This window comes from Sphaeramia orbicularis, chromosome 19 (assembly GCF_902148855.1).
Source record: "Sphaeramia orbicularis chromosome 19, fSphaOr1.1, whole genome shotgun sequence".
Classification (NCBI taxonomy): Eukaryota; Metazoa; Chordata; class Actinopteri; order Kurtiformes; family Apogonidae; genus Sphaeramia; species Sphaeramia orbicularis.
In genome coordinates, this window is record NC_043975.1 from 20,109,423 (window position 1) to 20,121,792 (window position 12,370).

General features: G+C 37.3%; 1 protein-coding gene across 5 annotated transcripts in view; it reads right to left on the reverse strand.

The window, feature by feature from the left end:
- The window catches only part of caskin2 (CASK interacting protein 2), a 79,366-nt gene that overhangs the window by 37,642 nt on the left and 29,354 nt on the right, over window positions 1–12,370 (reverse strand). For all 5 annotated transcript variants that reach the window (XM_030121389.1, XM_030121388.1, XM_030121387.1 and 2 more), the window contains 2 exons: window positions 8,149–8,200; window positions 1,081–1,178 (listed from right to left, as the gene is read on the reverse strand). In XM_030121389.1, coding sequence (XP_029977249.1) covers window positions 1,081–1,178; window positions 8,149–8,200 — 150 coding nt within the window. The remainder of the gene's footprint in view (window positions 1–1,080; window positions 1,179–8,148; window positions 8,201–12,370) is intronic.

Here is a 12,370-nt window from a genome sequence, read left to right on the forward strand (position 1 = left end):
AACAAATATGAACAACCCGAAATGTCTAAAGAAAATTAAGCACAATTTTAACAATTTTCTGTCTCTTACTAAGTGTAGATCCGATCCATAATACACATGTAGAAGTGATAAGTTGAGGCAGAATATTGTTCAAATTGCACTTATTTTTCTTAAGAAATTTCTTTTTTTTTTTTAGATTATTCACATCTTTTTTGTTTGGATAGTTTATAAAAGTAAGTATTTTCATAATTAAATAACAAAGATAAAAAATTGGAGTTGTCGTTATTTATAGGTTATTATGCTAGTATTTTACTGGTCTGACCCACTTGAGATCAAATCGGGCTGAATGTGGCCCCTGAAAGAACATGAGTTTGAGACCCCTGCCTTAGTGTGTTTAGAAAATATGTGAGGTCTTCTGTTAATATATCTAGCAAGCAGCTGAAATGACTTGCAGACAATGTAACATTTTCTTTTTAGCAGTGTGGACCTTCCTCAGTTTCACCCTCAATACAACATGATAACGGCCCAAATGCCAAACTCAAGGCTCTAAAACAGTACTTCACAACCCATCACACTGCTTACATCATGTCTTTAGTCTTAGCTAATGTTTGCTGAGGGTTAAATGTTACATTGCATAGATAATTTAACTGGTGAAAGCTGAAGGGACATTATTTTTGGTCAGATGGCCTTTGAGAAACTCCGGAGTCCAAGTATTTGACAGAAGGTCAGGAAGTGGTAAAATTTCATTCACGTTTAAAACTTTCCTTGAGAAATCTCCCGTTAACCTCACAGGTATCACAGCCGCACTTCTGAATACGACACTCTGGTCTCGGCGGCCGTGCCCGCACAAATTCCTCTATATCCGTTCCGCTTTGAGTCTGAAGATTTTTGCTGTAGTGCCACTGTCACTGCATGGCAGGCAAACTTCAAAGCAAATCATATTTATTCATATGGGACACAATTTATTTGGAGCTGAGGGTGTCGGAAAGCTGTTACAGAGGTTTCGGGCTCCATTTGACCTCAGCTGACTTTGAGAGCGAACATCTTTTCCGAGTCTGTCTGGTGATCCTGGCGAAGTTACTTGTGCTCGTGATACTGTACCGTTGATGTCCTTGATATCCACCGTAGCCTGGGCCTCCAGCAGCAGAGACAACAGCTCGGTGGTGCCCGTCAGAGCAGCATGGTGCAGGGCTGAGAAACTGGAGGTGAAAGACAGACAGAGACATAGCAAGAGAGGGGAGAGGCCAGGGAGATGAGAGGGGTTATAAATCATACTGATGACTTTACAGCAGGTGAGCCCTTTTCAGACTTCAGAATGAGATGTCTGAAGTTATGTGTATATGTGTGTGTGATCCTATTACAAACTGCAGACTGTGATGATAACTTACACGTTTTATGTGTGCATCCCTATCTGACTGTCAAAACTTCACAATGAAGAGCAGAGGTGGGGGAGTGTTTTAATTTGTTTTCATTGGATGACTCTTACATTATTTTGGTTTCTCATTTCTCATGTACACCGATAGAGCTGTTAATGGTCCCATCTAGGGATGTCACGATTACCGGTATAACGATGAACCGCGGTAAAATTGCAGATGGTTAGTATTACCGTTTAAATTCTAATTATCATGATAACCATATTTGATTACTGCACTTTTAGGGGAAAAAAAACGCTGATGTAAAGATCTTCTTTTATGTCAAATATTTGAGTATAGTTTTAATTTATTACAATTTTGACTTTCTCTACCTAATATATGGAACCAGTATTCACTTTTAAAGTCTTTGAAAAGGTTCAGTAAGTATCTTTGTGTTATCTATGCAATAAAGTATATATATTTTCAAATCGGATTTTATATATTTTTTTGTGTTTTCTGGCTTTTTATGTTTTTATAGTAGGTTAGAGTGAAAAAAATGATAGGCAGATGATATAGATGAAGATGTGCTGAAAAAAAAGATACCAAACATGGGTATAGTAAACATTTCTTTATATAGTATATAAAGGCAAAATTAAAAGTATTGAAAAACAGCCAAAATAGGCTCAGACCACTAAGGGTTAATATTTGAATGTTTCTGCAACAGACGGTACATTGTACCATTTTTTTTTTTTTAATACAACTTGGTTGAATTATTTCAGTGTGTGTATTAGTACTTTTTGAACATTTTGAGCACAGTTTCAACAATACCATGATAATAATGACAACAGTGATAATTTCGGTCACAGTAACCGTGATATGAAATTTTCATATCATTACATCCCTAGTCCCATCTACTTAACTTAAGATCAGAATTGATGTTGGCACAGAGCATAAAACCACAATAACAAGCCTGTTATAAGAATGTAAGGTGCAAACATTACATATGTTTGTGTTAAATTTTAAGGAACAAAACCAAAATGTTTTCAGATAAATTAATCACACAGATATCTGAAAACTCCACATAAGTTCAGTAACAACCTAAACGGGATGATAAAAAGTAGAAATGATGACTTTCTGGTGCATCTATCTGTGCATATCAGACATGAAAAACATAACCACGACATAACAAGACAAAAATAAACCAAAAGACTCAACAAGACAAAATGACATTAAAAGATGTAAGATGAAAATTCCATAAAAAGATGTAACGTGAGAAAACACACAGGAAACTGCAAATAAATGGTTTCATAGTATTGTGTTCCATGGCTGGCACTGAAAAATCATTTACAAACTGGAGTGGTTAACGAAAATATGATTCTCAGTGGATTTTCTTTTTAATTTTGTGAATTTAGAATAGTTTTATTATAAAAGACGATTAATCTCAGAATTTTAATTCTGACTTTAATCTCAGAATTCTTACTTTAATCTCAGAATTTTGAGTTATTTCTCAGAATTCTGAATTTAATCTCAGAATTCTCACTTTAATCTCAGAATTCTGACTTTTTTCCTCATAATAATAATAGAAAATATATAATGGACCTTTTTTTTTTCCCAGAGGCCCTAATCGTCTTCCATACTTTTATAGTCGTCACATATGATGTAAGGTTCAGTCAGATTCAGTATAACTGTCTTTCAAAGGGTTAGTTTTTACTTTTATTCACTGACTATGTTTCAGTGTGTTTTGTCTAAGTATCTGTGCTTCTACTTGTATAAAGAATGTTAAATTTTTGCCATCTCTGCTACAAAGAGTAGGAGGGGGTTGTGTGTATATGTAGTATCAATACATCAAAACTGCAGACTGAAATATGTATTGTCAGTTTGTATGTGTACAGATTAATGTGTGTGAGTTTACCTGAGTTTCAGAGATTAAATGTGTGTGTTTATCTTCTGGTGTCTGTCAGGTTGCAGTATTTTCCTCAGAGAGAGAAATTTAAGGCATAAATTTTCAGCGACAGGTTTTACTTTAGCCTGGGGCGACACAGGCTGCGTGTTCCAGAGGAGGTGACCCTCTGAGGAAACACATGAGTAGAGTAGAACTGGGACAGGCTCGGGTCTATGGGGTTTTTTAGGGATTGTACACAGCCTCAGGCGATCTTGCAGTAAAAGCCCTGAGCTCGCACGTACTAATGGCATAAACAGCCTAGCCACACTAAGACAACTTACTGCAGTGGTCTCCCCACAAGTCAAAACACAAAGTTTAGAAAGTATCCTGTGCAGTCTTTACACCATAAACAAACAATAGTGGCTTCAGCTTCATGCTAAACATTTACAATGACAGTTTTGTTTTTTTTTTTGTTTTTTTTTAATGTTGAACACTGATAGCTGTGTCCATAATTATCACTTATGCTTAGTGTATATATCCTATTTGCAGTTTTATGACAGCTTCTTAGTGATTCATTACTGCATGGATTTACAGGGGTTGGACAAAATAATGGAAACACCTTCACCTCAAGATGATAATGCCCAATCCATACAGCTAGAATTGTTAAAGAATGGCATGAGGAACATTCTAATGAAGTTGAGCATCTCGTATGGCCGGCACAGTCCCCAGACCTCAACATTATTGAGCATTTATGGTCAGTTTTAGAGATTCAAGTAAGACGTCGATTTCCACCGCCATCGTCTCTAAAAGAGTTGGAGGGTATTCTAACTGAAGAATGGCTTAAAATTCCTTTGGAAACAATTCACAAGTTGTATGAATCAATACCTCGGAGAATTGAGGCTGTAATTGCCGCAAAAGGCGGACCTACACCATATTAAATTATATTTTGTTGATGTTTTAAGGTGTTTCCATTATTTTGTCCAACCCCTGTATTACTGTTTAGGCTACAAACAGCTGATCAGTTACATTAATGTGAATCAAATATCACTGTAATCAGAATTCCTCAAAAAAGGCTTTCACTTCAACTTATATGAATGCACAAATCACCTCAAATGATCTTAAAAAAAATATCTATGCAAAATTTGGGATACTTTTTTTTTCCCCTAGACCAGAGGTGTCAAACTCATTTTAGGTCAGGAGCCACATTCAGCCCAATATGGTCTAAAGTGGGCTGGACCAGTCAAATAATATGAATAATAGGATAAGAACTGATAAATAATGCCAACTCCAAAGTTTTGTCTATGTTTTTGACTAAAAAAAGTAAAATTCCATAATGAAACTGTTTACATCTACAAACTGTACTTGAACATAACATGAACAAATATGAACAACCTGAAAATTCTTAAGAAAAATGAGTGCAATGTTAACAATATTATGCCTTAGTTTATCATTTATACATGTTCATTCTAACGTACAGTTACACAAAACATTTAGCAACAGGCAGAATATTGTTAAAATTCCACATACTTCTCTTAAGACATTTCAGGTTATTCACTTCATTGTAAAAGGCTAATCTGTAAATGTAAACATTTTTGTGTAATTTTATTTTTTTACACTAAAACAAAGAGGGAAATTTATGGTTTTCATTAGTTATTGGCTATTATGATAGTATTTTACTGCTCTGACCTAAAATGATTTTAACATCCTTAACTGTTAATATCTTCAGTGTGATTTTTGCATTTCACAAATTCATCCCAGGGGCCCGATTGGACCCTTTGGCAGGCCGGATTTGGCCCCCGGGCCGCATGTTTGACACCTGTGCCCTAGACATTTGTAGTTTCCATAAATGCACATAATGACTCCCTATATCTCAAGAGGTGATTCTACAAAATGGTAAATGCTAGTGTTAGCTGGTTAGCATGGTACTCTCAGTTGATATCAAAGTGTTGATATTTGCTACTTTTTCTGTGTTTTTTATTATTATTAAACATGTCCTTATTCCGATAATGTTGTGCATGATTACCTTGTAACTCAAACTTTTTCTGAAAAAATTCACAGCAGGATTGAGAAACCAAAACAAAACAGAAAGTTGTTGAGTTCTTCACACTGCTGATTGCAGATGTCATGCATAAAGAGCAAAACTGAAAGTGACAATTCGTCTCTCTGATGATAGACAAGTTACAGACTGTCATGTAAAGATGACTGTTGATATGAAATCTGAAAGATCTCCAGACAGTGACATGACTTATCTTATCAGTCACATTGTTAAGCCTCTATCCATCCATCCGTCTGCTCCTCTACAACTACAGCATACATTATCCATATCCTAAGTCGCCTGTCAAATACACTTTTCTAGCAAACACACACCCTCCTGGGATGGTGGTGACAAGTCGCTGTTTGCTTACCTTCCCCTCTGCACTCAGCTCATATATCACAGGCCTCCCCCTACCTCTGTTTCATTCACACAGAACGCCCACTCCCTCACGGATGGACATGTTTAATTTCAGCACCCCTATTGTGTATCACCTCCCACACCCTGCCCTGACCCTGCATGTAGACACAAGCATCAGACCTACAGAATGTCTACACACTGACTTAAAGAGGGCTGCGATGGCCTACTCTGATAGTACCCACAAACCTAAATACAACTGGATTAAGAACAAAGATTAAACACCTTGAATAAAACCTGCATCATAAAACAAAAATGACTTTTTATCGCTTCTACACCTGCCACTCGGTTGTCTGTAGCAGTAATGTTGTAAAGCTAGTAAGTGTGTGTAAGTCTGACTGTAGTGATTCGTTATTAGAGTCTGTCTGCAGTAAAAAACCTCAGTCAGACCACTGTAATCTACCAGAGCGTGTAATGTGTTATTTTGTGGCCACCGCGGAAATAAAGTCCTCAGACAGCCAACAATTGGAGGTAGCTGCCAACGGCTGAAGACGTCTGCTCTAATCCTGGTTTTATGCAGATGTTTTGTCAAAACACTAGCACAAAAGACAACGGTAAAGTGTAAAAGCCACCACAGTCTGCATAACTAACCCTATAAAACCATTTGTTTCATATTTGCTACACCAGGTTCTGAGACCTCTATCTTATCTTGCCTTGTTCAGTATGGCCACTGTTGTTAATTCATCACACTTTTTGCAGGAAAGTCTTTAGTAATTTTCAAAAAGTTATGTTAAGAAGAACATTTATATTGTTATTCTTTTTTTTCTTAAATAAGTAGGCTACTGCATGTACTAAAACAATGCACAGTTACTTGATAATTGGTTCTTTACAGTACAGTTAAATTGTGTTAATAACGTGTGTATCAAATTTGATACTGCAGGTATATAAGGTGCTTTATAAAAATTCCCAACGTATCAAATGTGATACAAAAATATATCATAAAATGATATGGCAAAATGTATTGATTAAATTTTGTTAACTCTATAAAACCCGCTACAGCCAGTGGAAAGGCTTTTTTCCCCTCCTTTTCAATATGTCCGCTAATGTTAAATCATCCAACACGCATTTTGTCTTTGGTAATGTCTTTGGTAGTTACGCTAAGAAGAATATGTATACATACGTATATATTGAAAAATATTGAAATTATTGTTCCATTCAAGGGAAATAACAACCTGAAATATCATATATTTTTAAAATGTTATTGGTAAATTTTTTTTTTGTTTCTAAACTTAACGTCATTGTGAGAAAAAAGTTGCCAAAACTGCCCAATGTATTGGATGTGATAAAAAAAAAAAAAAAAAAAAATTAATTTAAAAAAAATAATAATACACACACACATATATATATATATATATATATACACATATATATATATATGTAAAACACAAACTAAATTATATGGTAAAATTTGTGGTTTGAATTATGTTAAAAGGGCTAAAAAACATTTCAGTTCCAAAAAAAATTAATTTTGTGGCTAGTTTTTAAATGGGTCAGGTTTTACAGGGTTAATGGGAAACACTTCTACATGTTTCACATCTACATCAGAAAAAAAACATTTGAAATGAACTTAGTTAAAGTCTATCAGTGTCTCTGGTAATGATTTAACCAACAAAGACCAGGACAGGACTAGGTGAGGAAATCACAGAGTTGTAGTTCCGTCTGCGTACTCTGTTTTGTGCTGATCATTGACGACATTAGCTGACTATTACTAAGCTTACACAATACGTGCTGCAATACACTCATTTTTACATAGAGGTATTAGGTCAGATTGCCTAAGAAAACCCTTGAGTTCTTCATTGTCTTTTTTTTCTGCTCCTCCTAAGCTGCAACAGTAGATACAGTTGAGTCAGAAAGGAGGTCAGCTAATTTCAATAGACAACCAGCTTCCAGGAAATCAGAAATAGAGAACCTATAATGGAAGCAGCGAAAGGGGACATTTAACCCTTTCCTTATACTTTTGTTTGTTCTCTTAAGACTGAAATGACACACCCCACTCCAAACCTTTTGTATCCTAAATATCACTGTCATTATCTCACAGGTTGAAAGATTCCACTACTGCCAGTCTTGTTGTGCTGTAGTGTTTGCTAAAGCTACGACTGGATTGCTGCAACTTGGGAAAGTGTCAACGGAAGATAAGGTGACGTGGATTTCTTTATACAAATTCCTGTATTTGCCGAATGAGCGGTCACGTCCTTGTTCTGAACTAAATCAACTCTCTATCCTGTAATTTTCTCTTTAGCAAAAAATGAGATAATAACTCTGGAGGGCACTATATGTCAGCGCATGTGTTTGATTTGGTTATGAGTCAACCTGTGAGGAAAAAAGTCAAACAAAAGGCAACCACAGGTATGTCTATTTCTTTTAATCCATCATGTCAGTCAAGACAGTGACTCCTCGACTGCGTACTTCTGACTCAACTCGATGCTTATCTTACAGGCTGACGCACACAGAGGCATGTACACACACAAACTGCTCATATGTCTTACCCGTCTGAGTCTTGGTAGTTGATGTTCAGTCTTTTGGTGGAGCCCAGCAACTCTGGAAGAAAAAAGAGAAAGATGGAAGGAAAGGGGGGACATGGAAAAAAGACTATTAGTACTTGGTGACATATTTGTCTTTTCATCAGAGATTCACCCATTCAGCCACTACCCTGTACATGAGTATTGTTTTTCCTCCACTTCTCTCTGTCATCACTCGCTTCTTCAAACAAGATGACAACCTCAACAGGATGGAGAATTTCCTTCACCTCTTGCCGCCTCACCCTTTAGCATGTCTGACACCCTCATGGCAGCCAAATGATTCATAAACAAATGATTCTGCCTCACAGAAATGTACTTTTCCACTTCATTTACTCTGCTATCTTATCATGCTTCTTTGGAACTGAGAGTGACAACCACAAAAATACAAGCATCCACAGAGACAACGAATAGACTTCTTTTTCCAGCAGCGCCCTGTGCAAAAATAATCAAAGTGGCACTAGTTAGCGAGACCGAACATGCTTTTTTTTGTCTTCTTCCACTCACCTTTGAACAGACAGACTGATACTTGTCCCATGTCTTATAAATCCACTAAATGAACATAATGAAAGCTACTGATCCATGCTCTTTCTCTGCTCCTTCTTCTGCCAAACTTTAGCGAAATTGCCACAAAAGTTGTACAACATTTAAATGTAGTAGTTTCCATAATATCTAAAATACTTACAAACTCTTGCTAGCAGTCTACACCTTAACCCCACATTAAAACTATCTGACAAACTGGTTACAGCAGTTACACAATCAAAAACTGGCCTTAATTAGTCCACGATACAGTTTCAGACATGCCCAGCACAAGTGAAATCTAACGTAATCTCAAAACTGGCTCTACGTGCAAAATCCTTCGTTCTAAGTAAGATCTGACCATCATCTTGAAACACTACTCAGCTCTGGTCCTGCACCCTCCAAGCTTGACTTGTACACTTTCTAACCCATCGTTCTCCGTCTCCTGTCTCTCACCAGCAGTGGAAGCTCACGTGGCTAAATATGCTTGGACGTCCTACAGCAGAATGATCCACTGTAAAGGTCTCACTGTCCGCCGAGACCCACACAGGAGCGGATCTGCCAAGGCCTCTGAATACAGAGCCATTCATCACAGTTAATCTCCCTCACTGTTTTCTCCCACTTAGGTGTGGAAAATCACATCAGTGTGCATTTGAGTGTGTGTGTGGGATTCGAGACAGACGACAAGAGAAAGGGCATAGGAAAGTAAGCCGAAAAGTTAGACAGTGAATGTCCGAGAATTAAAATATGGACTGTAGTGATGAATTGAACTGTGGGCTGCAGCTAGTTTGAAAGGAGAATTAATTTGGTGTTAAAAAGATGATTGAAACTAATTAATGACTGCAGTATCTTTGAACATAGACAACAGAGCAGTCATATGATGTTAATACCTATTTATTAACACCATTACTGTGGAAAAAATACACCCACTCGATTGATCTTAATACGTCATATGATCTATTTTTCAGAGGGATCATGCAGATTGTGTAAAAAAACAAAAACAAATGCCATCTTTGTCGATTTATTTTGTAATATACATTTGTTTTAAGTGGCTCAATTATCAGTATAACAGTAGAGCTCAGGCCTATTGGTTTGTAGAATTAAAGCTGCTAGCATAGGCTGCAATATTTGTGATTTTTTTTTCAGTGTGTTTATAGCAATACTTCAGCATCTCTACGTAAAGTATGACTGACAGATGCGTAGAAGTTATTCCAAAGTGAGAATATTTTTGAGTCATTATAAAACTCTGGAAATCCTGCACTTGAATGTACAGGCAAACTAAAGGATTTTATGTCTAAAATTGAGTGTGATGTCCCTTTTTGCACAGTAGGATTGTTAAACCATTCTCAGCAATGAAAAAAAAGGTGATGAGTATAACTATAATAAGAAGTTTTTACTCGATTTATGATGAAAGTAGTAGCACTTAAAAAAAAATTAATAAATAAATAAAATAACATGATAGCTGCATGAAAGTAAGCAGCTGGGGAACTATCAGTATAAATACTTCACACAACAAATGGGAATAATAACAGAATAGGAAGCGATCTGAAAAATCATGGGAGTTCTAACTGCAGCCATGATTAAATATTCAATTCTGTCTTTCTGTCTGATTTATTCATGTTATTTTTCAGCTTGGAAAAGTCACATTTCTATGCATAAAAAACAGACGAAAGCTTAAAATGCAACTTCGGGCCGTTTTCCTGTAACTTAACCGATCTTAAAATTATACCAGAGACTTATAAAAATTCCATGATATGTCCTTGACACATATGGGAGGTCTGGCATGTCTTATCTAGCCAAGTGGATAAAGAAGGCATTCTCACTTCCATGGTTAGGAGATCAGTTCCCTCTGCAGCCATGCGTGTTATAATACACAGGCCTGCTGGGGGCTTAAGAGGAAATTCTTAACAAAACGCATGCAAACTGGCTCAATATTTCAGATGTGAACAGAAGTGGAAGAAGTCCACTTCTACTTTACTCAAGTAGAAGTCCTACAAAAAGTCTCTGGCAAATGCAGAAGTAAAAATTCTACTTCTTTGCAGCAGTAGGCCAAGAGACAGTAGAAGTGGTGCTGCTAAGGAGTCAGATGCATAAAACAAGAGCCTGAAGGCACAAAAAGCCACATTGATAATGAGACAGATATAGGGGTTGGGCGGTGGGCAGCTTGCCAAAAACGGGGTCTAAACTGTCCCCGCGGTATGGAAAGAACAGGGCCTTTCAGGAGTTCCAGTTACAACATGAGCCGGCATTCCTCACATAGCACACCCACTATGCTATCCTACTCTCTGACTATGTATCTCCAGAACTGTCAACTCCCTTTTCTCTCCTCTGCTCTTTATCCCCTCCCTCTTTCCCTCTTTGGAAAAAAAAGAACAAAAGTGGTAGGGGGCTCACTCTGACATCACGATCAATTAAATTACCAGCATGCTGACTTTATGTGTATGTGTGTGTCTGTCCTCATCTCTAACAGTCGATGCAAACAGCTGTGTAGTAAAGCTCAAGCATTGTGTTTTGTTGCAGAGGCGGAGAAATTACATGGTTTAGTTCTTGTTGAAATCTGATGTCCGTGCAAACAAACATTACTGAAAGCTAAAAGCCGTGGCTTCTGTCGTTCTCTACGCTTCCTAGCAAACAATGCAACACAACCGTGTGATGCTTTGTTTTGAAACCTGATCAAATGCACGAGTTGGAGAATAATATCATAAGCAATGCTCTGAAGTGCGGTTGTTATGCTCCCTCTGCACCCTTTCTTCTAACAGCTGAAGAAAAGTGCACAGAAGAAAGAGATCTTGGCGCTTTGATGTGGAGAACGGAGATCGCTGAGGAGCAAAGGAAAGCTCAAAAGGAGAAGGAAATAAAGAGAGGAAGAGGAGGAGGAGATATAAAGGAGAGAGGTGGTAGATGAATGGGATACTCCATTCAGGTGAAATGGGAGGGGGATGTTTTTAAGTGTGTGTGTCAGGTGCACAAGCGAGAAAACACGCAAAAAGACTTTTAAAAAACGCTCACCGAGATCAGACGGGAGCGTAAATAGCTCTGATTTTTTCAGAGGAAAAACGCAACTCTAACATTTAAAAAAACAGACAGCGAGGAGTGTTTTCCTTGCTTGTCTTTTGTCTCCGTCTGCAGCTGGCAGTGTCTGTTGCTTTGCACGGCTGCAGGATTCATTTAAAATAATCTTTGATCACAGTGCGCACATGTAAAACACTGGAGGGGGGAAACCTAATCAAGTTACAATAGATCTTAAAAATTCTCGCTATTATTTTGCATGCGAGGAAGAGATGGATAGCGCAAATTATTTCAGAGATAACATTTAGTATGCTGCAGAGGGTCATATTCATTTTATTTATCAAGAGTATCCTTTTAGCAGAAAGTATCAACCATTCATAGTGAGGATGAGCTAAAATGCTAATCGACAACAGGACGAGTGACTAAGAATTAAGGGGGTCTGTTAATTATGTTCACAAAATATTGAATAGTGGGCTTTCAGAGATCTAATACTGATGAGCACTAAAGACATGAAAAACATCGATTTTAATGAGGATGGCACCTTCTCTCTACTGCAGTGATGAAGACCTCACTGTGCAGCTCGCCCTTTTCTTTTACTCTCTCAGAACACAGAGTTGTCATGTTTCATAGCATCTGATGTGTGTGTTAAGGAGGACTTCTATAT